A 25,985-nucleotide genomic window follows, 5' to 3' on the forward strand; every position below is an offset into this window, starting at 1 on the left:
TACTCCAGAATTGGCTCTCTTTTAAGGCAAAACTGACCAATCCCTTGGAGGGCCACAATTATCTCATTTGCACAGTCCCACCCAGTTGCTTGGGTGGGAGTTACAAGACCGTGGCTAGAAAGGGCCACACAAAAATGGTGCATCACACAGCAAGACTCTACAGGTGAAGGCAAAGGTCGAACTGGGTCCCACTGAGACTTTCCAGCTCCAGGATCTGTGTTAATGGTTCTGGAAGAAGAATGGTAGGACAGGTGGTTATGGGGGCCCTTACAAAGGTCAGGGGAAAAAGTATTTCCAGACCATCAGTGGGAAGAAAGAGGAAGAAGACATATTCCTCGGGTCACTTTCAACATAATCACACCAGCCACATGGAAGGGTCTGCTGTCTGCTCTTTCATTAGCGCAGAATTGTAAGCAAGGCATAGATTCTTTACCTTGTCATCTCTTTGCCTTCCCTTAGTCTACCTTCTGATTCCAGATATTTGTTTCTGAAGCTTATTTGTTTTACAGTTGGTCAAGAAGTTTTCAGTCACTTGTTTTGAAATCTCTTTACCTGGTCAATTTTGAGTTACTGGTTGAAAATTCTAAATAGTGAAGGCAGCGTGACTGTGAAGTCACTGGTGGGAGACATCAGAAGATTTGGGGGCCAAAAGAAGACTGAGTTGTCACTCATTTGCAGGCCAGAACGCCTCTGATTTGATTCGTTTCCTTTCAGATGTGGCGTACCTCTATGAATCTTTAAAGGAAAAGCAAGGCGTCACACCAGAGTCCTTTGGTAAGTACGTTGCGGCGAAGGAGTGGATGCTCTTCGGAGGAAAGCCTCTCGTTCAGGTTTCTTTGCTGAAGCAGCAGTGTCCCATGGCCCAGAGTGCACACTCCTTTGTGGTTACAGAAGCAAATAAAGAAAATGTGTTCCTCATGACCGAAGATACCTCAGGAGCAGGGAGCGGTGGTGACACCCGGGCCCTGCCCCCACCGGCTGCCACCCCAGTGTGCTTTGAGGAGCCACAGCCATCCACGTCGACATCAAACCTCTTCCACACGGCCTCTACCTCGTCCTTGGAGCCTGCTTCTGTGCGTCAAGAGCATCCCTCTGCGTCCGGTGAGACTGATTGCCCCGCCCACATCTGACGCTCGCTGCAGGTCTGCTGGGCGGGTGTTCCTTGTGGGTTAGTCCTGACCTGCACTGTAGAGACAGACAAGCCACTGGAGGATTCAGAGGCGTATGTAGCATAAGATCCTCCTTAGTAAGGTCTTCACAGCGGGTAATGTGGCCTTGTTATTCCATCCCTCAGAGGAAAGCTTAAGGCCAGGGTCTGCCAGGCGCTCCTTGGAAACTCTATGGGGCAGTTCTACTCTGTCCTGTAGGGTCGCCATGAGTTGGAATTGACTCGATGGCACTGGGTTGGGTTTGGTTTTTGGGTTTAGGGACTGCAGTACATGGTATTTTTTTTCGGCTTTGTTGAGATATAATTTACATACCCTAAAAATCACCCAGTTCAGCTAACTCATTGGCATTTAGGACATTTACAGGTTGTGCAACCATCACCACTGCCCCATTCCAGAACATTCCGTCACCCGAAAAGGAGCCCTGCGTCCGTCAGCCTCACTCCCTGTTCCCGGCCGCCAGCCCCAGACAACCGCTAACCTGCTCTCTGTTGCTGGATTTGCCTACCCTGGACCTTTCATATAATTGGAATCATGCAATAGGTGGCCTTTTGCGATGGCTTCTTTCACTCAGCATGTTTTCAAGGTTGCTCCAGAGCAGCACAGTTTGAAGCCAGCTTCACGTAGGCCGTCCCTACAGCACAGACATTTCCCGTCCTCCATGGTCAGCTTCACATAGGCCGTCCCTACAGCACAGATGTTTCCCCTCCTCCATGGTCAGCTTCCCATAGGCCGTCCCTACACCACGGACATTTCCCCTCCTCCATGGTCAGCTTCACATAGGCCGTCCCTACAGCACGGACGTTTTCCTCCCTCCACGATCAGTTTCACGTAGGCCATCCCTACAGCACAGACATTTCCCCTCCTCCGTGGTCAGCTTCACATAGGCCGTCCCTACACCACGGACATTTCCCCTCCTCCATGGTCAGCTTCACATAGGCTGTCCCTACAGCACGGACGTTTCCCCTCCATGGTCAGCTTCACATAGGCCGTCCCTACAGCACGGACGTTTCCCCTCCTCCATGGTCAGCTTCACATAGGCTGTCCCTACACCACGGACATTTCCCCTCCTCCATGGTCAGCTTCACATAGGCTGTCCCTACACCACGGACATTTCCCCTCCTCCATGGTCAGCTTCACATAGGCCGTCCCTACAGCATGGACGTTTTCCTTCCTCCATGATCAGTTTCATGTTGACCGTCTCTGCAGCATGAATGTTTCCTTTCTTGATGGTCAGCTTCACATAGACTGTCCCTACAGTGGAGTTCTGGTGGCGCAGTGGCAAAGATCTCGGGTGCTAACTAGAAGGTTGGCAGTTTGAATCCACCAGCTGCTCCTTGGAACCCATATGAGGCAGTTGTGTTCTATCCTAAAGGGTCACTATGAGTCAGAACTGACCTGACTCGATGGTAACGGGCTTGGTTTTTTGTTTTTGGTTTTTTTCAGTCCCTACAGTACAAATGTTTTCCCTCCTCAGTGGTCAGTCTCACATAGACTGCCCCTACAGCAGAAATCCTGGTGGCATAGTGGCTAAGTACTACGGCTCCTAACCAAAAGGTTGGCAGTTCTTAATCCACCAGGCGCCCTTTGGAAACTCTATTGGGGGCAGTTCTGCTCTGTCCTCTAGGGTCACTATGGGTTGGAATCGACTCGACGGCAGTGGGTTTTTTGAATGGTCCCTACGGCGGGAACATTTTCTTCCTCCACAGTTGTCTGAAGGTCTTTAGATGATGCAGGAGTAGGATGATGTGAGCGTTCCTCTGTAGCTGTTTTTAATGGGCATGTATGTGTAACATGTATCTCCTAAGTTTGACCACACTACAGTATTTATTTTTTATTTTATTTTCTTAGCTAATCTGTATTTTTCTTTGATATTATCTTTAAAACTAGCTTTTCAAGTTTAAAACACAGTCTTCCTGAGATTTTGATTTGGGAAGAATTGACGTTTTCACAATAGCCAGTACAGGTATTTCTCCTTACTCACTAAGCTGTTCGATGTTCTTCAGGGACATTTTATTACCTTCTGCACCCAGTTTGGGATAATTCGTACTTATTCCTGGATCTCTTGGTTCTCCCGTTCTTAGATTGTACAGCAGTCTGCAGGTTTTTGAACATAAGATCCTCTTAAATCTTACTTAGGGTGTGTGTGGATACAAACAACAGAGACCTGACACCATAGTGAGGAGTCTGGGAGTCACCCAGGCCGGCTTTCTGTGATGGCCGCCAACACTCTGTCCATCCCTCTCCACCCCGGCAGGTCGCCTTTCTGTTCTCACGCTTTTCATCTCATGGTTACAAGGCGGCTGCCACTGTTCTGAGCATCACAACATTCAAGACAGGAAGCAGGGAGATGCAGTGAAGTAGGACCTTTTGAAATGGCTCTTTTGGTTCATCTTTTGCAGGAGACGTCTCCTTCCGTCTCATTGGCCAGCCTAGCTGCCGCACTACAGGATGTACTTTACTTTTATACCTCTTCAGCTACTATTTTAGTGGGATTTTGGTGACGAGAGGCAGTAATACAGGGACTCATTTTGCCTTCTAGGGATTGGAAGTCCTCCCCCACTGCTTGAACCCATTTCCATTTTTGGTTGTTTGTTCTTTAACTTCCTAGCACTGTGGCTTCTTTTGGAACACAGGGAATCCCACCTGTCCTACTTTTGATTCTCCTTAAGGCCTTGTAGCATCTGCCACCTTCCTTGTCCAGGAGTCCCTTTTCACAGCTCAAGTCCTCAGCAGCAGAATGCTTCAAGCACTATAGTGCACTCTTTTCCCAGAGCTGTGCCAGCTCAGCCTTCTGAAGAACAACATTCTGGTTTGTGGTGACTTTTCCACAGCGCACATTGGAGGCCTTTGTTCTCAGGGCTCCTTGGTTGCAGACAAGGCTGTGGACAACAGGCACTGTCCAGGCCCTTGCCCACTACTTCTGGAGATGAGAGGAGCAGCTTAGGCAAAACCAGTGACACAAGGGTTCCCACCAGCCCGTCTCCTGAGAAACGTCTAACACAAAATGATTTGAATTACCTCTGTTTTAACCTTGTTATCTCAAATCCATGAGTGAAAGAAAATGTAAACTGTCACAATGGCACATGCCAAATATATCCCTGACACGCTGTCTTTGGTTACTGTCATGTGTGTAAACTGATTTTGGCCCCAGATCATTGTGCTTTACCTGACTAAATGGACAGAACCTCTCGTTTCCTCTCCTGCAGGTCCTGGAGGTGTAGGCCTTCCCTCGCAGGGTTGTGGTCCCGCCGTGGCAGGTGAGGAAGCCTCCAGCTTTGTGTCTGTGCTCCCCGACAGAGAGGGCAGACCATTGTCGTTGGAGCCCCAGGGTTGGGAAGACTGGGAGCCCACGAAAAAGAAGATGAAAGGAGGTGAGAACTGGCAGTGCTGTGTGCTCTTAACCTCTGTGAGCACTGGGAGTGTCTGCTCTGCAGACTGGTCATGCCCATATTCGCGCAGTCGTCCCTGCCCTAGGGGGGCTCACTTTTTGCAGAGGCAGGTGGACGCTGCCTTAGGCTGACCCTTGAAATTTCTCAGCATTTCTGAGTGAAAATCTGGGCCCTTTCTCTAGCTTGCACCGTCAGGCAGAGCTGTGTATCCTCACCTTTCCTCGTAGCACGTGCTCTCGGTTGGGCACCGTGCTGTTCTCCTAAAACGCCCTCTGCCATATGTGACAGCTGTTTTCTATAAAACTGTATTTAAGTGGGAACTCGAATCTTCACATTAGAGAGATTTAAAGAGGATCTTCTCTTTGAAAGCTGTAGTTAAAAACATCCTAAGAAGTACTTGGAAGGTACTTGTGGAACAGTAGCTAGCTGTGTGTTAGGCTGGAGAGCAGCCAGCCAGGCCGAAGCAGCATGGCAGGGGCTCCTGAGAGCGGCTGCAGGGAAAGGAACGGTGGACTGGCAGATACATTTATGTGGAAAACTGAATCGATGGTCTTGGGGAGAAGGTGGAAAGAATTAGCGATTAGCACGTAAAAAAAAATAAGCAAGTATAAAAACGAGACAGTTTTTAGTTCCAGCAAAAATGAACAATTGTATAAGGAAGAAGACTTACTTGTATAATTGTATACTTACTCGTGTACTGCTTGTATTCTTACTTGTATACTACTTGGCTCAGCAGCGAACGGAGCTTACAGAAGCACAGTAACATAAATACAATGTAAGTCTGTTCCTGTTGAGTCAATTACAGGTGATAGTGGCCCTAGACAATATACTGTCCAGCAGTGGTATTATAACAATTCTGGGAAGAGGAACCGTGGGGGCAAAATCTTCCTCTGTGTGACTAGATAGCATTAGATAATGTCTAAAATTGATAAATTATAATTCAGAAACACAGAGGTAAGTGCCAGAAGAAATAGCCAAAAGATGTGAAAGTAGATTCTTCAGAGGAGAGACTCAGATGGTGAGGAGAGGCTGGTTGGGGACTGCTGCTCATGTTTTCTTTTAAATATTTGATTTTCAAAGTGTGGGCAAGTATTCTTCTAATTAAAAATAAAGAATAATTTATTGGTATGACGTTACAGAAAAATAAAAAGGAAGTAGCAAGAAAGCAGCACTTCTAAAAACCCACTGTTGGTGTCTCCATGTGTTTGCTTTCTAGGCTTACCGGTGTACCTGAGTCCCTTTTCTTGTTTGTTTAGACAGAAATGACATTGTGCATGCACATTGCTTGACAACTGGTCTGTATCACCTAATCATACTGTATTCTGACCATCTTTTTTATGACGTTAACTGTTGCTCTAAAACAGAACTGAGAAGTTCTGTACTATGACACTTGTGTTTGATGCCTCCTTAACCTACCTGCCTGTGGCAAGGCTTTTCCCTGCTTCTGCCTGAGATTTTTCTGGGTCTGCAGGTTGGGATGTTCATAAAACAAAAAGACCAAGCACTTATTTCCTCCCCAGTCGTGACCAAGCCCACCCTGTCCTCTCGCAGACGGGGAGGCCAGTCCAGGCCCTCCACTGCTTGTCGCAGACCCGTGTCAGGACCCCCCTGCTGGCCGAGAGGACAGTCGAGCTGAGGCTGTGAAACCAGACAGGATGGAGGAGACACTCACCTGCATCATCTGCCAGGAGCTGCTGCATGACTGTGTCAGGTACAATGGGCGGGGACGCGAGGCTCCTCACGTGACTGGCATGCATCTGCTGGGCTGAGAGCGCATGGGGTGCCCCCGACGTGGGGCAAGTGACCACAGGTGTGGGCAAGGGAAAGGGAAAGACAAGGACGACACAAGCCTTCAGGTGTGTTTGGGATCGAGTCTGCTGACATTTTACCATTTATAGTGTTTTAAATACTTCCCGGTTAAAGAAAAATGTAACATAAAATGAGGATCCTAGGAGTAATAGCTTAGGAAGAACCTTCGCCTTACCTCTTCTGTAGGAATGTGAGAGTTACAGCCTATCTGAATTTCAGTTTAAATGAAGACCCTTCCTGCACTTTCTTAGTTTCTCTGCTTCTCCTGTACCTGAAGCTGCCGTCCACTCTTCTGCCTCTCCTGGGACTGATGTGGCACCTAAAACCCCAAAAACCCAGTACATGTGGCACCTAGTTCCTTTTAATTGACCAGGAAGGAGCTAAAGTATTTCTAGGCTGAATGTGTGTTTTCTTGTGCAAACTCTTTGTCAGCTAGGTACAACAACATTTTTGGTCCCATGGCTGGAGCCAGATGCAGGAGGGGCTGTGCCCATGGCGGCAAGGTGGAGATGCCATCAGTGTGTGTGGCCACACGGCAAACATGATAGCAGGCCCTGCTAGGTCAGAGAGCTTGGGGGTTTTGTTTTTTGTTTATCTGTTTTGTAACCAACCTCAGCCTGAGCAAGGGCAGCTCCTTCTCTGGGTAGAAGGCAGCATAAGCCGAGTGGTCCCCATCAGCCCACCTGCACTGCCTCTGCTGCTTGGAAGGCCCCATGTTCTGTCCCTGATGTCCTTTCATTTGTGGATGCTGTGTGCCCTAATGCCCTCCGCACTGCCCAGAGGACTGCATACTGCCCCCCCACACTGCCCAGAGGACTGCAGACCTCCCCTGACTGCCCAGAGGACTGCAGACCTCCCCTGACTGCCCAGAGGACTGCAGACCTCCCCCACTGCCCAGAATAGCCCCCACCCCACTACCCAGAGGACCGCAGACCCCCCGACTGCCCCTCTTGTGCTTTCAGCCTGCAGCCCTGTATGCACACCTTCTGTGCCGCCTGCTACTCGGGCTGGATGGAGCGCTCTTCCCTGTGCCCCACCTGCCGCTGCCTGGTGGAGCGGATCTGCAAGAACCACATGCTCAACAACCTGGTGGAGGCCTACCTCACCCAGCACCCAGGCAAGCCGGGCCGCCGGGTCCGTGGGGCTGCCCTCTGCACGGCCAAGTGTGCCCTCCCTGAGGCTGCTCCTCTGAATTCCAGACAAAGGGCGCACTGAGGAAGACGTGCAGAGCATGGATGCCAGGAACAAAATAATTCAGGATATGCTGCAGCCCAAGGTTAGGAGGTCGTTCTCGGATGAGGAGGGCAGTTCAGAGGACCTGCTGGAGCTATCGGATGTAGACAGTGAATCCTCGGACATCAGGTGACGCATTTACCTCAAGAGGGGGCGTGGGGGAGAGGGTATGCTCGGTAGCCTGGTGAGAGTTGGTGCTGGGAATGGGCAGAGGTGGGTGTCAGTCCTGGTCTACCCCACTCCAGCTGGGGCCCTAGTTGTCCTATATCTGTCTGATGAGTGATGGGGTGGTGACATCTCCTGCCTATGGCATTGTGGTGAGGACTGAACGGTTGCTCAGAACGGCACCAGCACACTGCACACCTTCAGGCAGGCACTGTAGGTACCTGGCATCCTCCTCCTCGTCTTCATCATCATCACCATCGGATATGCTCTGATTTGCTTAGACTGCTTATTGTGGTCAAAGGTGATAATTTAATGTGTGATCTGTTCCTACCTATGCAGGTCCATCTAGTGACCATAAAGTCCTTGATAAAATAACTATCTTTTTTTTTATTTTTTTTTATTTTGGGTATTATTGCAGAAAAGGCACAATTACTGGCTAAGGGGATAAAATCCTTGTTGTTGCCGTTGAGTCAGTTCCAACTCGTTGTGACCCTGTGTACCACAGATTGAAACACTGCCCAGTCCTGTGCCATGCTCACAGTCATTGTTGTGTTTGAGCACGTTGTTGCAGCCTTCGTGTCAATACATCTCATTGAGGTCTTCCTCTTTTCCGCTGACTCTGTACTTTACCCAATATGATGTTCTTCTCCAGGGAACGATCCCTCCTGACAGTGTATCCAAAGTATGTAAGACGCCAGTCTCATCATCCTTGCTTCTAAGGAGCATTCTGGTTGTACTTCTTCCAAGACAGATTTATTCATTCTTTTGGCAGTCCATGGCATATTCAGTATTCTTCATCAACACCACAATTCAAAGGCCTCAATTATTCGTTGTCAGGCTTTCGCATGCATTTGATGCAATTGAAAATATTATGGCTTGGGTCAGGCGCACCTTAGTCTTCAAGGTGGCATCTTTGCCCTTCAACACTCTAAAGAGGTCCTTTGGAGCAGATTTTCCAAATGCAATGTGTGTCTTTTGATTTTTTGACTGCTGCTTCCGTGGGTGTGGATTGTGGACCCAAGTAAAACGAAATCCGTGACAACTTCAGTCTTTTCTCCGTTTATCATGATGTTGCTTATTGGTCCAGTTGTGAGGATTTCTCTTTTCTTTATAAAGGAAAACCCTAGTAGACATTATTTTGGAGACGTTGGATGGTACAAATGGTGAATTGCTGGGCTGCTAACCAAAAGATTGGAGGTTCAGGTCCACCCAAAGTCACCTTGTAAGAATGGTCTAGTGATCTGTATCTGAAAAACCATCCATTGCAAACCCTATGGAGTGCTTGCTTTGACAGCACATATACTAAAATTGAAACAAGACAGAGAAGGTTAGCACAGCCCCTGTGCAAAGATACGGCACAAATTCATGAAGCGTTCCATATTTTTAAACACTGAAAATAGGGAAATGAAGACATCGACATGTAAAAGATGACAACATTAAAACAAAAAAGAGGGACTTAAAAAATGTGATAGATCTTTCATATGGAGAGAAAGTCAAGACAGTATAAAGAAATAAAAGATTGGTTTAAACTTGGAAAAATAGGGGTAAGTATTAAGGTAATTGCAAAGGAAACTAACAATCCTACACATCAAAACAAAAAGCAAGAAAAGCATAAAGACTCAGCAAATACAAAAACAATGGCAATGAAAAAGATGAAAAAAATACATAAAGAAAAATGACTGAGCACAGAAAATTGAGTGGAACAAAGAAACTGTCAACAACACACAAAAAAAGACATCAAAATGACACCACTAAATTCATACCTATCAATGATTATGCTGAACGTAAATAGACTAAGTGCACCAATAAAGAGACAGAGAGTGGCAGAATGGATTAAAAAACACGATCCATCTATATGCTGCCTACAAGAGACACACCTTAGACTTAAAGACACAAACTAAAACTCAAAGAATGGAAAAAAAAAAAAAAGTATCGAACAATGAAAAAAGAGCAGGAGTGGCAATATTAACTTCTAACAAAATAGACTTAAAATCCGCCATGAAAGTTAAGGAAAGGACACTATATAATAATTAAAGGGTCAGTACAGGATGGAAAAAAACTGTATCAAACAACAGTGAAAAAAGAGCAGGACTGGCAATATTAACCTCTGACAAAATAGACTTCAAATCCGCCACAAAAGATAAGGAAGGACACTATATAATAATTAAAGGGTCAGTACACCAGGAGGACATAACCATAATAAAAATTTATGCACTCAGTGACAGAGCTCCCAAATACGTAAAACAAACTCTAACAGCGTTGAAAAGAAAGATAGACATCTCCACAATAATAGTAGGAGGTTTCAACACACCACTTTCAGTAAAGAACAGAATATCCAGAAAGAAACCCAATAAAGACCCAAAGATCTAAATGCCACAATCAGCCAATTTGACCTCATGGACATATAGAGAACACTTAACCCAACAGCAGCCAAGTATACTTTCTTTTCCAATACACATGGAACATTGTCCAGAACAGACCACATATTAGGCCATAAAGGAAGCCTTAGCAAAATCCAAAACATCAAAATATTACAAAAGCATCTTTTCTGATCATAAAGCTATAAAAGTGGAGATCAGTAACAGAAAAAGGAAGGGAAAAAAATCAAACATGGAAACTGAACACCTTGCTCAAAAACTACTGGGTTATAGGAGAAATTAAGGATGGAGTAAAGAAATTCACAGAATCAAATGAGAATGAAAACACATCCTATCAGTACCTTTGGGATACAACAAAAACAGTACTCAAAGGTCAATTTATAGCAATAAATGCACACATCCAAAAATAAGAAAGGGCCAAAATTAAAACATTAATCCTATAACTCGAACAAATAGCAGCAAAAGAAGCCCTCAGGCACCAGAAGAAAGCATAATGAGAGCAAAATTAAATGAAATAGAGAATAGAAAAACAATGGAAAGAGTTAACAAGACCAAAAGCTGGTTCTTTGAAAAGATCAACAAAATCGATAAACCATTGGCCAAACTGACAAAAGAAAAACAGGAAAGGAAGCAAATAACCCAAATAAGAAGTGAGATGGGCAATATCACAACAGACCCAACAGAAAATTAAAAGAATTCATAACAGAATGCTATGAAAAATTGGATCCTAACAAATTTGAAAACCTAGAAGAAATGGATGAATTCCTAGAAACACACTACCTACCTAAACTAATACAAACAGAGGTAGAACAACTGAATAAACCTATAACAAAAGAGAGTGAAAAATTAATTAAAAAAAAAAAAAAAAACTCCCAACAAGAAAAAGCCCAGGCCCTGATAGTTTCACTGGAGAATTCTACCAAACTTTCAGAGAAGAGTTAACACCACTACTACTAAAGGTATTTCAGAGCATAGAAAACGATGGCATACTCCCAAACTCATTCTTTGAAGTGAGCATAACCCTGATAACAAAACGGGTAAAGACACCACAAAAAAAGAAAATCACAGACCAGTATCTGGGTATCCCTCATGAACATAGTCTTAAAAATCCTCAACAAAATTTTAGCAAGTAGAATTCAACAGCATATCAAAAAAATAATTCACCATGACCAAGTGGGATTCATAACAGATATGCAGGCATGGTTCAGCATTAGAAAAACAATGTAATCCATCACATAAATAAAATAAAAGACAAGAACCACATGATCTTATCAATTGATGCAGAAAAGGCATTTGACAAAGTCCAACACCCATTCATGATAAAAACTCTCAGCAAAATAGGAATGGAAAGGAAATTCCTCAGCATAATAAAGGGCATTTATTCAAAGCCAAGAGCCGACATTGTCCTAAATGGAGAGAGTCTGAAAGCACTCCCTTTGAGAACAGGAACCAGACAAGGATTCCCTTTATCACCACTCCTACTCAACATTGTGCTGGAGGTCCTAGCCAGAGCAGTTAGGCTAGAAGAAGAAATAAAGGGTATCCAAATTGGTAAGGAAGAAGTATTAGTGTCCTTATTTGCAGATGATATGATCTTACACACAGAAAACCCAAAGAATTCACAAGAAAACTACTGGAACTAATAGAAGATTTCAGCTAAGTATCAGGATACACTATAAACATACAAAAATCTGTCGGATTCCTCTACCCCAACTAAGAGAACTTGGAAGAGGAAATCACCAAATCAATAGCATTTGCGATAGCCCCCAAGAAGAAAAAATAGTTAGGAATAAATCTAACCAGAGATGTAAAAGACCGATACAAAGAAAACTACAAGACACTACTGCAAGAAACCAAAAGAGACTTACATAAGTGGGAAAACATACCTTGCTTGTGGATAGGAGGACTCAACATTGTGAAAATGTCAGTTCTGCCCAAAGCAATGTATAGATACAGTGCAATCGCGATCCAAATACCAACGGTATTTTTTGTTAGATTTATTGTGCTTTAAGTGAAAGTTTACCAATCAAGTCAGTCTGTCATACAAAAAGTTATAGATGCTTTGCTGTGTACTTCTAGCTGCTCTATCTCCCCCTAATGAAATAGCACATTCGTCCTCTGCACTCTGTATTCCCTGTGTTCATTCAACCAGCTCTTGTCTCTCTCTTCCTTATCTCACCTCCAGACAAGAGTTGCCCACATAGTCTCATGTGTCTACTTGAGCCAAGAAGCTTGCTCCTCACCAGTGTCATTATCTGTCTTATACTCCAGTCCAGTCCCTGTCTGAAGAGTTGGCTTCGGGATTGGTTCCAGTCTTGGGCTAACAAAGGGTCCAGGGACCATAACCTCCAGGGTCCCTCCAGTCTCAGTCAGACCATCAAGTCTGGTTTTTTTATGAGAATTTGGGATTTGCATCCCACTGTTCTCCTGGTCCATCAGGGATTCTTTGTTGTGTTCCCTGTCAAGGCAGTGTTTGGTGGTAGCCAGGTACCATCTAGTTCTTCTGGTCTCTGGCTGATGTAGTCTATGGTTTATGTGGCCCTCTCTGGCTCTTGGAAACCCTGGTGGTGTAGTGGGTAAGTGCTATGGCTGCTAACCAAAAGGTCGGCAGTTCGAATCCTCCAGACACTCCTTGAAAACTCTATGGGGCAGCTCTACTCTGTCCTGTCCGGTCACTATGAGTCGGAATAGAATCGATGGCACTGGGTTTGGTTTTGGGTTTGGTTCTGTCTCTTGGGCTCATCTTTACCTATGTCTTTGGTGTTCTTCATTCTCCTTTGCTCCAGGTGGGTTGAGACCAATTGATGCATCTTAGATAGCCACTTGCTAATGTTTGGAAACCCTGGTGGTGTAGTGGTTAAGTGGTATGGCTGCTACCCAAAGGGTTGTTGGTTCAAATCCACCAGGTGCTCCTTGGAAACTCTATGGGGCAGTTCTACTCTATCCTACAGGGTCACTATGAGTCAGAATCGACTTGATGGCACTGGGTTTGGTTTTTGGTTTTTGCTAGTGTTTAAGACCCCAGATGCCTCTCACCAAAGTTCCAACGGCATTTTTTAATGAGATGGCGAAACAGATCACCAACTTCATATGGAAAGGGAAGAGGCCCCAGATAAGTAAAGCATTACTGAAAAAGAAAAACAAAGTGAGAGACCTCGTACTACTTGATTTTAGAACCTATTATACTGCCATGGTAGTCGAAACAGTCTGGTACTGATACAACAACAGATATATAAACCAGTGGAACAGAATCGAGAAACCAGACATAAATTCATCCACCTGTGAGCAGCTGATATTTGACAAAGGCCCAAAGGCCGTTAAATGGAAAAAAGTCAGTCTCTTTTAACAAATCCTCTTGGCGTAACTGGATATCCATCTGCAAAAAAATGAAACGACCCATACCTCACGCCATGCACAAAAACTAACTCAAAATGGATCAAAGACCTAAATGTAAAATCTAAAATGATAAAGATAATGAAAGAAAAAATAGAAACAATGCTAGGAGCCCTAAAACATGGTATAAACAGAATAGAAAACGTAACTAACACCCCACAAACACCAGGAGAGAAACTAGATAACTGGGAGCTCCAAAAAATCAAACACTTAGGCTTATCAAAACAGTAAAAAGACAACCTACAGACTGGGAAAAAATATTTGGCTTCGACAAATCCGATCGGGGTATAAACTCTAAAATCTACAAGATACTGCAAAACCTCAGCAACAAAAAGACAACACAATTAAATGGGCAAAGGATATGAACAGGCACTTTACCAAAGAAGAGATTCAGGTGGCTAACAGATACATGAGGAAATGGTCACCATCATTAGCCATTAGAGAAATGCAAATCAAAACTACAGTGACATACCATCTCACCCCAACAAAGCTAGTATTAATCCAAAAAAAAGCAAAATAATAAATGTTGGAGAGGTTGTGGAGAGACTGGAACACTTACACACTACTGGTAGGAATGTACAGTGGTACAACCACTTTGAAAAACGATTTGGCACTTCCTTAAAAAGCTAGAAATAGAAGTACCATATGAACCAGCAATCCCACTCCTTGGGATATACCCTAGAGAATTAAGAGCCTTTGCACGAACAGATATATGCACACCCATGTTTATTGCAGCACTGTTTACAATAGCAAAAAGATGGAAACAACTTAGGTGCCCATCAGCAGATGAATGGATAAAATTATGATGTTTTCACACAGTGGAATATTATGCAATGAAAAAGAACAAATTCTCGAAATTTCTCAAAACATGAATGACTCTGGAAGGTATTATGCTGAGTGAGATTAGTCGTAAAAGTACAAATATTGTATGAGACCACTATTATAAGAACTCAAGAAAAAATTTAAACACAGAAGAAAACATTCTTTGATGGTTACCAGGGTAGGAAGGGAGGGAGAGGGATATTCATTAACTAGATAGTAGACAGGAATTATCTTAGATGAAGGGAAAGACAACACACAATACAGGGGAGGTCAGCACCACTGGACTAAACCAAAAGCTAAGAAGTTTCCTGTATACAACCAAACACTTCGAGGGACAGAGTAGCAGAGGCAGGGGTTTGGGGGCCATGGTTTCAGGGGACATCTAGGTCAATTTGCATAACAAGATTTATTAAGGAAAGGCTCTGCATCCTACTTTGGTGAGTGGCATCTGGGGTCTTAAAAGCTAGCAAGCGGCCATCTAAGATGCATCACCTGGTCCCAAGCCACCTGGAGCAAAGGAGATTGAAGAACACCGAAGACACAAGGAAAATATGAGCCCAAGAGACAGAAAGGGCCATTTAAACCAGAGGCTCCATCAGCGTGAGACCAGAACTAGATGGTGACCGGCTACCACCAATGACCTCCCTGACAGGGAACACAACAGAGAATCCTTGATGGAGCAGGAGAATAGTGGGGTACAGAACTCAAATTCTAGTAAAAAGACCAGACTTAATGGTCTGACTGAGACTGGAGGGACCCCAGAAGACATAGCCCCTAGACTCTCTTCTTAGCCCAAAACTAAAACCATTCCCAAATTCAACTCTTCAGATATGACAAGAGTATACTGGATTAAACCCCCCTGCCAAAAAACCAAACCCAGTGCCATCGAGTCAATTCCAACTCATAGCGACCCTACAGGACAGAGTAGAGCTACCCGATAGAGTTTCCAAGGAGTGCCTGCTGGATTCGAACTGCCGACCCTTTGGTTAGCAGCCATAGCACTTAACCACTAGGCCACCAGGGTTTCCATGAAATGATACTCGTGAGGTGTGTGCTTCTTAGCTCAATAAGATACATGAGTCTAAAAGGGCAGCTCCTGTCTGGAGGTGAGATGGGAAGGCAGGAGGGGACAGGAGCTGGCTGAATGGACACGGGAAATCCAGGGTGGAAAGGAAAAATGTGCTCTCACATTATAGGGAGAGCAACTAGGGTCATATAACAACGTGTGCATAAATTTTTGTATGAAAAACTAGAACTGTAGACTTTCACTTAAAGCACAATAAAAAAGGAAGAAAACCCCATGGAGTTCTACTCTGACACACGGGGCATTGGCACAAGTCAGAGTCAGCTTGACGGCAACTGGCTGGTTGGTTGCTGGGTTGGTAAACCCATTGCTGTCGAGTCGATTCCAACTAATAGTGACCCTATAGGACAGGGTAAAACTGCCCCATAGAGTTTCCAAGGAGCACCTGGAGGATTTGAACTGCCGACCTTTTGGTTAGCAGCTGTAGCACTTTACCACTACACCACCAGGGTTTCCGGTGGGTTGGTAGACCTTGTTTTATGTGCTTGACATGTTGAGGTTTCCTAACCCAGAAGTCTAGGGTCTGAATTTTTGGTCAAGGCCATGATATTTAAAAAGATCCAAAACTTCTATTATCTTTGTTTCGTTTTACAAAATTTAGCAAATAATGGTCAAGCAAACAGAAGACATCAATTAGCACTTCTGATTCTGCAAACTGTCCAGAGATAACCAGTGCTGACATTGTTTACCACCTGGCTGTCCAGATGTATATACACACATATGTTTTTAACAAAATAGCATCTAATGTAAGTATTTTTATAAAGATGGAATTGTACTGTGCATATGATTTTATAGTCTGCTTTTTATATTTAAGAGCCCTGGTGACGCAGTGTTTAAGAGCTCAGCCACTAACAAAAAGGTTGGCAATTTGAATCCACCAGACACTCCTTGGAAACCCTCTGGGGCAGTTCTCCGTCCTGGGGGGTCGCTAGGCGTTGGAACCTACTCGATGGCAATGTTTTTTTTTTTTTTTTTTTTTTTTAGCAGTGTATTGTGAATGTGTTTTCTTGAAAGCAGTCTATCTGCGTTATCCTTTCAGGTGATTCCTAGGAGTTCATATTTTGAGTAGGTGTGGCTACTATGGAAACCCTGGTGGTATAGTGGTTAAGTGCTATGGCTGCTAACCAAAGGGTCAGCAGTTCGAATCCGCCAGGCACTCCTTTGAAACCCTGTGGGGCTGTTCTGCTCTGTCCTATGGGGTTGCTTTGAGTTGGAATCGACTCGACGGCACTGGGTTTGGTTTGGTTTTGGTTTGGTGGCCACTATAATGAATATTCTGCTGTTGGTTATTTGTATTTAATTCGGCAGCAGTGCCTGTCTTTGCATTTAAAACTGTGCCTGTGTCCAGTTTTTCATGAAGGTAAATACGTGGACTTGACATGGTAGGTCAAGGAGGTGGCAGGGGGACATGGGGTCAGACTTTGCTGTGTGGCCACAGTGCCCCTCAGGCAGGTGGCACCGGTCCATCCTGTGATCAACGAATAATCCTACCGACATGCAATATGGGTGCTCTTCAGTCTTTACCAGCCTGGTAGGAGAAATGGTGTCTCATTGTAATTAACAGTTCTTTTCTTGTTATTGAGGCCAGGTGTACGTTTTTAGTTTTTATTTAGTCAGATCTTACCATTTCCCCTCATTGTCGGTGCCATTGGTGTTGGGCTTAGAAAGGCCTTCTCTGGCAGACACAAGAAAAGAGTCTCCTATATCTCCATGGGTTATTTGTTATATGTTTACTTTGTTCCTGAAAAGTGCAGTTGAAGTGCAGTAAAGACGAGTGATTTAGGGCAATAGCAGGCAGTGTTGCTGAGCACTGGCGGCCTTCTGCCGGGCTGTGGTGTTACCCACAGTGTAAGAATTTCTGTTGCCTTGCCTTGGTGCAGGCATTACACTCTGGTGTCCTGGACAGACTGGTGATGCCTGTGAGCATAGTTTGGGGCTGCTTGTGTGAGCCTGTGGGGCTCCATCTGACCCTCAGAACTGTGAGAGCGTTTTCCCACATGGGAAGGGGAGACATGCCTGGGGTGGTGGCTGGGTGTGCTGGGTTCTGTGTGCCACACTTGTTAACGGAGGCTTGAAGCAAGGTCTGAGGTCTTGGATGTGACTGATGAGGGCTGGGGACCTGGAAAGAATCCAAGAGTGGGGACCTGGGCAGTTGCCCTGTGAGTGGGCACGGCTGTCCCCCTGACTCCTCTGTGGTCAGGGGAAGCTCTTCAGATGGCAGGAGGAGGGCGGCCAGTCCACTGCCCCAGACATGCTGGGCGGCAGCAGGGCCTGGGAGGTGGTTGAGAACTAAGCGAGGACAGATCCGAGAGAAGAGAGCTGAGGTCTGGCAAACGCCAGGTGTGGAGAAGCCAGAGATGGGCTTAGGTTAATGGCATTGCGACAAAGGCCTCAGGTCTTGCCCTCTTTTTTGAGAGACCCAAAGAGTCTTGCCCGTGTCCAGGAGTCTGGCCAGTGAGTGCAGGCCCCACCACACTGCCCATGGTGACGGTCATGTCTGCTGCTGTGTTTCTCTTGCAGTCAGCCGTACATCGTGTGCAGACAATGTCCGGAATCCAGGAGGCAGGCACAGCCGTTCCCCTGCTTGGGGCCCGAGGGCGAGCAGGGGTCCCCGCAGGCCCCGGGGGACACCCCATCCACGTCTGCTAGTCTCTCAGCAGGTGAGCCAGCAGGTGCGATGCCCGTGCCGGCACCCCCCACCCGAGCCCAGGCTGCAGGTGGCACCTGTGAACCACCCTCCTCTTGTGATGGTAATTAGTTCTTCACAGAACTTCCTCCGTCAGCATCTGTTTTCCTGTGTCTTCTCATGCACAAGATGCCCAGCATAACCTAACTTGGTATAGGACCACAGGACCGCTGGTGGTGGCTGGGCTTCTGCCGTCTGACGCTCTTATGTGTCCTCCAGCGCCTTCCTGCCATCCTCCCTCTGCCCTGCAAAGGCCATTGCCTCACGCAGCCTTTACTTTTCACAGTCCGCTTGGAGCTAAGAAACCAAACAGCTGTGTCAGCTTGTGAACTTGGTCAGATGCACACAGAGTCCCTGGTGCTGCACAGACCACAGTTTTCCAGCGGTGCCTGGCCTTTTGTTTACCTGAAGGGTACAGTTTTTTCTCACCTGAGCAGAAGTCAGTATGTAACCTGCTTTGTTGTTTTATAATACACTGTATGAGCCTAGCCCTTCCTTTATAGGAAATAATAGAAAACCTTCATCCAACCTTTGAAATCTTCCTGCAACCACTGAACCAAAACACCGTTTCTGGTTATTTTTCAGTCTTTTGATGCTTACATAGTTTAAGTGGCTGACCTCCACGTGGCAGCTGAGGATATGGGGTCTATGTTTGTGTTCTCTGTGTTTTCTCATTCCTTCCTCTGAAATTCTCTCTCCTAATGTGTTTTTTGTCCATGGTCTTTCTGGATGCTGGTGTCCACTGCAGCAGCCCAGGACTACGTGTGCCCAGCACAGGGGAGCCACGCTGTCTGCACCTGCTGCTTCCAGCCCATGCCCGACCGCAGAGCGGAGCGCGAGCAGGACCCCCGTGTTGCCCCACAGCAGTGTGAGTGCCCCTTCTGCGGCCTCAGACGTGCCGGGCCCTCTGCTCACCCCACGGTCTCAGGCCTGTCAGTATGTGTGTGAGGTGAGGCTCCACCTCCCTCTCTCACCTGCATGACCAGGTGTCCCCACACAGCTGCAGGGCAGGAGCCATCTTCCTCCCCAGTCCGGAGTTCCCAGAGGGCCACTTTCTCCTCCTGCAGGCTCTGTCTGAGCCCCTTCCTAGCACCAGTGCCGGGGGCCTGAGCTGCCTCAGCTGTGTAACGCTCTGTTTATTGTGCTTTAGGTAAAGTTTGCAGAGCAGATGAGTGTATCGGTAAACACTACACATATTGCTTTGTGACATTGGTTGCCAACCCTGCGACGTGTCAACACTCTCCCCTTCTTGACCTCGGGTTCCGTTTCCATTTGTCCAGCTTTCCTGTCCCCTCCGGCCTTTTCGTCCTTGCCCTGGGGCTGGTGTGCCCACATGGTTGAGCTACATGTCTTACTGTTTCTTTTATGGGCCTGTCTAGTCTTTGGCTGAAGGGTGAACCTCAGGAGCGACTTCAGTACTGAATTAAGAGGATTTCCGGGTCTATACTCTCGGAGTTGGAAGGTGTCACTTTAGTTGTAAGAGCTGAAACATGGATCCTTGTCCTAATTTGCAGCTTTTTGATTTAATGTCATTTTAATGGACATTTGAATTTCTTCCTTGTTGAAATGTCTGCTCAAATCCTTTGCTCTTTTTTTTACATGGGAGGTTTTTTTTTTCACTGTTTTGTAAAAGTTTTTATTTTTTTCCTAAATTTCATTTATTTTGTTGTTTTTAAGAATATGCACAGCAAAACATAAAACAGTTGAACAGTTCCTATATGTACAATTTAGTGACACTGATTACACTCTTTGAATTGTGTAACCCTTCTCACCCTCCTTTTCTGAGTTGTTCATCCCTCATTAAGATAAACTTAGTGCTCTCTAAGGTTCCTATCCAGTCTTTTGAGTTGCTGTTGTCAATTTGATCCCATATAGATATATCTTAAAAGAGCATAATGCTCAAGGCAAACCTTTTTTTTACTAGTTAAGCTAAACTATTGTCCAGTTTTAAGAAGACTTGAGGGGATGTTTTTGGTTTAAGATTAAAAGATTATCTCAGGGCAATGGTTTCAGGGGTTGATCCAGCCTCCATGACTCCAAAAAGTCTAGAGTCCATGGGAATTTGAAGTTCATCTTTTGCATTTTCCCCCTTTTGGTCAGTCAGGATTCTTCTATGGAACCTTCCTTCAGAATTTTCCACAATGGCCGTAGCATTTTGCAATCCCAACAGCAATGGATAAGGGTTCCAGTTGCCCTGCATCCTGGCCAACATTTGTTATTTTCTGTTTTTTTTAAATCCTAGCCATCCTGGCAGGAGTGAAAACGTAGTTCATTGTGTTTTTGATTTGCATCTCGCTGATGGCTAATGGTGCTGAGCATCTTTTCGTGTGTCTGGTGTCCATTTGTGTGTTCTGTTTGCTGAAATGTGTATTCACGTCCTTTGCCCATTTGGTGATTGGGTTTTTTGTCCTTTTGTTGTCTAAATTTTATATATGTTTTAGTTATTAGATTCTTGTCGGATATATGGTTTCCGAAGATATTCTTGGTGGGTAGCTTGTCTTTTCACTTTCTTGGTAAAGTGTTTTGGTGAACAAAAGTTTTTAATTTTTATGAGGTCCCATTTATTTTATCTTTTGCTGTTTGTACTTTTGTGATTATGTTAGATAATCTGTTGTTGAAAGCCAGGCCTGACAGCGTTGCCCTGCTTATTCTTTTAAGAATTTTATGGTTTTCTTTTGCACGTTTAGGTCTTTAGTCCATTTTGAATTTGCCTTTGTGTAATGGTGAGAGGCATGGATCCTATTTCATTTTTCTGCATACGGAAATACAATTTTCCCAGCAGCATTTATTGAAGAGACTTCTTTCCCCATCGAATGACTTAGCACCCTTGTCAAAAATCAGTTGACCAGAAATGTGTGGGTTCATTTCTGGACTCTCAGTTCTATTCTATTGGTCTATTTGTCTATTGTTAAACCGTTACCAGCCTGTTTTGATTACCATAGCTGTGTAGTATGTTTTAAAATCAGGAGATGTGAGTCCTCCTACTTTGTTCTTCTATTTCAACATTGTTTTAGCTATTCAAGTCCTCTCACCATTCCATATAAAATTAAGGATTATTTTTTCTTTTTCTGTAAAGAAGGCTGTGGAATTTTGATCGGGATTGTGTTGAATCTGTAGATTGCTTTGGGTAGTATTGACATCTTAACAATATCAAGTCTTCCAAACCATGAACATGGAACAACTTTTCATTTATTTAAGTCTTCTTTAATCTCTCTTTCAGCAGCGTCTTATAGTTTTCATTGTATAAGTCCCTCATGTCCCTGGTTAGATTTATTCTTGGGTGTTTTATTCTCTTAGATGCTATTATGAATGGAATTATTTCCCTTTCAGATTTCTCATTGCTGGTATGTAGAAACCCAGCTTATTTTTGTTTGTTGACCTTGTACTCTGCAACTTTGCTAAATTCCTGTATTAGCTCTAGAAGTTTTCTTGTGGACTCTTTGGGATTTTCTGTATATAGGAGTATATCATCCACGAATAGAGATAATTTTACTTCTTCTTTTCCAATCTGGATACCTTTTATTTCTTTCTCTTATTTCTCTAGCTAAGACTTACAATACAATATTGAATAGCAGTGGTGAGAGCGGGCACCCTCGTCTTGTTCCTGATTTTGGGGGGAAAGTTGTCGTCCTTACTTAAATGAAGAGAAGTGTAAAGTTGGCTGATATGCTTATTTTGCAATCATTTAATCAGCTCCTGCTGTGTGAAGGCACTTCTCTAGATGCTGAGGACACAAAAATAATTACTTCTCGAGTTCTTTCCTTGAAAGGGTCAGTGGGTGAAACAGACATGGAGACAAATGTGGTTGTAGCCTGGTTCTGTATCAGAGCTATGCAGAAGGGGTCAGTGGGTGAAACAGACGTGGAGACAAACGTGGTTGTAGCCCAGTTCTGTATTAGAGCTATGCAGAAGGTGGTGTGGAAGCTCTGAGGAGACAAGAGGTCACTGCTGGAAAGGCAGCTCCCCATCCACTGAACCTCACCTTGCACCCAGAGGTGACAGCATGGTGTGGATGTGTGAGCCAGCATGTCCAACTGGGCTCTAGCCCAGGACTCAGAAGTGCCCACGTGATCTTTGCAGGGCCCTTGCCTCTCTCGGCTTTCACTTCCTTGTCTGCAGAGTGGGGTCACTACTCGGCCGTAACTGGTGGTGACTTTGCAGTACATGTTGCCAGGGGTCCACTGTGAGCAGCTTTCAGAGCAGCCCACCCAGTACCTGCCCCCTCAGTAGCTGGCCACTGGGCAGTAGCTCAGATCAGAACTTTAAAATCTGACCAAACACTGGCATTGCCCTGATTCCATGGAAGTCGCTCTTACACACAGAGATGTTTCTCAAACGATTGTAGGTTTTTAAAGACTAAAATATTCAATTGTATGAGAATTCAAATAGGGTTTATGTATTCTTACATTTCTGCGGGATTATGTTCTGGGGAATATGAAACATTCATAAATAACGTCCGTAAAGGTGAGGTAGCTGCCTAAAAGAATATTCATGGCAAGTAGGGAAAAGCAGGACACAGGGTGTGGGTATGTGGCTTGATGGCAGCTGTTTATGCGGCTGGATCTGGAAGGAGACCGCTCAGGAGCCTTGCCTGTGACAGGAGAGGTGGTGGTCTCTTCTTGAATGTGAGCACCTGTGCGATGTGGGATGTACTGGGGTCCGGCCACCTTCAGAAGCCCGGTGTGACAGTCCCCTGTACAGCAGGCACACTTTCTGCAGTAGCTGGGAGGTGGGCTTTCTCATATGTTTCACAGAAACCCGAGCTGGTGTGGAGCAGCCCGGCTTGACTGCTGCCCTCTGTCCCCAGGTGCAGCGTGCCTGCAGCCCTTCTGCCACCTGTACTGGGGCTGTACCCGGCCCGGCTGCTTCGGCTGCCTGGCCCCGCTCTGCGGTAAGGCTGCCCTCTGCCTGTGTTTGTCTTCTTTGTGTTCTTTCTCCTTACTGTGGGGTGGGTGGTGCCTTGGCCAACACTGAGGAAGCAGGAGAGCCCGTGTTAGTCACCACGCAATTAACTGCCTTTTCCTGCTGAACTGCACTGGTTCACCATTTTAGAAGCGTCAGACTTGGGTTAGCTCAGGACCAGGCAGTATCGTGGCAGTCAGGGGACCACTGAATTCAAGGCTTAGTTGTGTGCACAGCACACTGGCACCAACAGCATCACCTGCCGCAGCTTCACATGGCACGAGCCCTGGCCAGTCGCTCTGGGTCACTTGTTCTGTTTAAGATTATATGTCTCCACGGAACTTTACCCTTTCTGGAATCTACGGTGGGAGAGAATGTGGTTATCTTCACTGCCAAGCAAGCCATGGTTTCGTAAAACGTCCTTACAAAGCAGTAACGTAGCTGCCTTTATGTCAACAGAGCTCAACCTTGGGGACAAGTGTCTAGACGGCGTGCTGAACAACAACAACTACGAGTCAGACATCCTGAAGGTACCGCACGTCAACCCCTCATAGGCTCAGAAGCCTCTTCATCACTCACACTTCTCACTGCTTGAGGGGCTCCATGGGTGTTTTCTGACTGGTACCTCCACTTAGTCCTCCAGCCCCATCGGTGTATCTCTGCGGCTCCGTGGGTGTTTTCTGACTGGTATCTCCACTTAGTCCTCCAACCCCATCAGTGTATCTCTGGTTTCCCCATTCTCCAAAATAGCGTTTCCTTTATCCTCGTGAGGCACGAATCTGCATGGGGTGGTGCCAGGGCCTCCCCTTTGGCTCCCTTCCTTTTGGGCCATTCCTTCCCATGTTTCAGGGAGCTAGCATAGCTCTGAGACTTGCTTCTATGTCTCGTGCACTTCCGCTCTCCATGGCTGAAGAGCCAGGCTTCCGTTTGGAGGTCCCAATGTGGCGTCTTGGACAGTAGCCCGGGCAGTCATGGGTGAGCCCAGAAATGTTCTCAGCAGCCCCCTTTGTAGCAGAGGTTTTGGAAGCTAACTTCCTTTCCTATTTTCATATGCTACATGGAACAGAGTACGTATCTGTTATGACTTTGCCAAAGGCTTCAGAAGTTGCCCTCAGTGGGCTTCTCTGGTAAATTGTTTGTGGTTTAAATCCTGTTGCTCCCAACCGCCTAATGTAAGTACTTGAGAATTCATATTTGACAGTTGTAAGTGCTTGAGGTCCTTTTTTTATTTCAGTCCATAAACTTACTGGGGATCAAAATAAGCAACTACGTCTGCTGCGGTTTTACCGTAGTTTTCTTGTTTCTAAACCAAGACTGCATCGGGCAGTGGGAGGCCCGTTGTGAAGAGCCAGACCCCCCATGTGAGGGACAGCAGCGTTGCCGTCAGGGTGGTTGTCCCTTTGCGCCACCTTATCTGGGTCCTTGTGACCATATTTGCCTCGTCATCTTGATGTCTCTCTAAATGCATACCACTGCTTAGTGTCCTTTTCTCCCCATTGCAGAATTACCTGACAGCCAGGGGTTTGACTTGGAAGAACTTGTTGACAGACAGCCTGGTGGCTCTGCAGAGGGGGATGTTCCTGCTGTCTGGTAAGCAACGTCCCGCCTGCACCCGCTCTGGTGGGGGGTTCCCAGTGATGCTTTTGCCTTGAGTAAAGCAGCGAGCGCTTGTTGGCTATCTTTGCACCAGCGCCTGTCTGTTTCTGTGCTTTATTTATGCCTCTGACTCTGCACACCCTGGCAGAGAGATACACAAAGTTCTCAGAACTCTGCGTTTTTTTAAAAACTGAGGCTAGGGGCACTGACTGCACCCCATGCCAGCTCTGAGTTCTGGTGCTAGCTGTGCCCAAGTCACGCCTCCCACCGACCGTGGGGGTCACCCTCTCATGGGAGGTGCACACAGCATGTTGTCAGGTATGGTTTTGTCACTGAGAGGCAGCAGGCTAAGGCATAGATTGTTCTAGAAGAAGGACTGGAGAGGCTCACTGGGAGTCCGTGGGCTCAGTCTCCATCCTGGGCAGTGTGGTGAGCGCCACACAGCAGTGTCAGCCTCTTCTGGGCAGGACAGCTGCTGCCTGGTTGAATTGCCCTGATCTGTAAGCTGGGATTTAATGGTTCTTCTTTTCAGTGTCCATGTCATTTGTGTGAGAATTATATGGCCCATACACACACACAAAAATGTAACCGGTAAGGAAAGAACAAAGGATAGAGTCAAATTCATCAGTCTCGCCACCCAGAAATATAAGCAGCAACGACGTTTTGGTGACCACCCACCTAGAAATATAAGTAGCGACGACATTTTGGTGACCACCTACCGAGTCCTTCGTGGTGTGTACACCCATGTGTGCATATACACTTCCTACATGGAATCCCACGCTGTAACCCTGTTGTAGGAACCTCGGTTTTCTCTCAGCAATATGTCATGGCCGCTTCCCATGTCAACAGAGATCCGTGCCGTGCCTTTTTACAGTTATATAGTATTCTAACCAGTTCATTAATTAAGGACATTAAAGTTTTTTTCCAGTTTTTCACTATTCTAAACAACACTGCGGTCACTGAGTGTGCAGTATTCTAGGTTTGAAAGATTGTCACCTTAGGATTAGAGGGTTCTCGGGACAACGGTGCACACAGTTGGCACTCTGCCCTCACAAAGGCTGTCTTAGTGCACATATGTGCCGTGGCTGCAACACGGAGCCCCCCGCCCCCCCCCCCCCCGCGACACCACATTTGCCTTTCAGTCCTGTAAAGGTGAGCGGTGACAGCGGTGCTTTGTTTGCCTGTGACTGCTAACGAAATTGAAGATCTTCCGTGTTTATGGGTCATTTACTTGTCCACGACTTTTGCCCGTATTAGTATTAGGCTTTGTGGATTTTTGGTTAGGGTTTGTATGAGCTTTCTTTCAGTTACAACACATTGTCACATGTGTTGCAGACATGTTTCCACCATGTCATTACT

The 25,985-nt window shown here is 45.8% G+C and overlaps 1 protein-coding gene and 1 non-coding gene across 7 annotated transcripts in view; both read left to right on the forward strand.

The window, feature by feature from the left end:
- Positions 1 to 25,985, forward strand: part of CHFR (checkpoint with forkhead and ring finger domains) — a 43,760-nt gene that overhangs the window by 9,763 nt on the left and 8,012 nt on the right. For 4 of the 6 annotated variants that reach the window (XM_049865830.1, XM_049865833.1, XM_049865835.1 and 1 more), the window contains exons 5-15: positions 715 to 774; positions 892 to 1,101; positions 4,376 to 4,540; positions 6,110 to 6,269; positions 7,330 to 7,484; positions 7,567 to 7,729; positions 17,963 to 18,102; positions 18,877 to 18,996; positions 22,936 to 23,019; positions 23,490 to 23,560; positions 24,533 to 24,620. In XM_049865830.1, the coding sequence (XP_049721787.1) occupies positions 715 to 774; positions 892 to 1,101; positions 4,376 to 4,540; positions 6,110 to 6,269; positions 7,330 to 7,484; positions 7,567 to 7,729; positions 17,963 to 18,102; positions 18,877 to 18,996; positions 22,936 to 23,019; positions 23,490 to 23,560; positions 24,533 to 24,620 (1,416 nt within the window). The remainder of the gene's footprint in view (positions 1 to 714; positions 775 to 891; positions 1,102 to 4,375; positions 4,541 to 6,109; positions 6,270 to 7,329; positions 7,485 to 7,566; positions 7,730 to 17,962; positions 18,103 to 18,876; positions 18,997 to 22,935; positions 23,020 to 23,489; positions 23,561 to 24,532; positions 24,621 to 25,985) is intronic. The other 2 variants (XM_049865832.1, XM_049865834.1) reach the window with 1 other exon arrangement.
- Positions 9,044 to 9,150, forward strand: LOC126066169 (U6 spliceosomal RNA). The gene has a single exon (XR_007515024.1). It is a non-coding gene; the product is annotated as a U6 spliceosomal RNA (small nuclear RNA).

Source organism: Elephas maximus, chromosome 22, assembly GCF_024166365.1.
Source record: "Elephas maximus indicus isolate mEleMax1 chromosome 22, mEleMax1 primary haplotype, whole genome shotgun sequence".
Taxonomy (NCBI): domain Eukaryota; kingdom Metazoa; phylum Chordata; class Mammalia; order Proboscidea; family Elephantidae; genus Elephas; species Elephas maximus.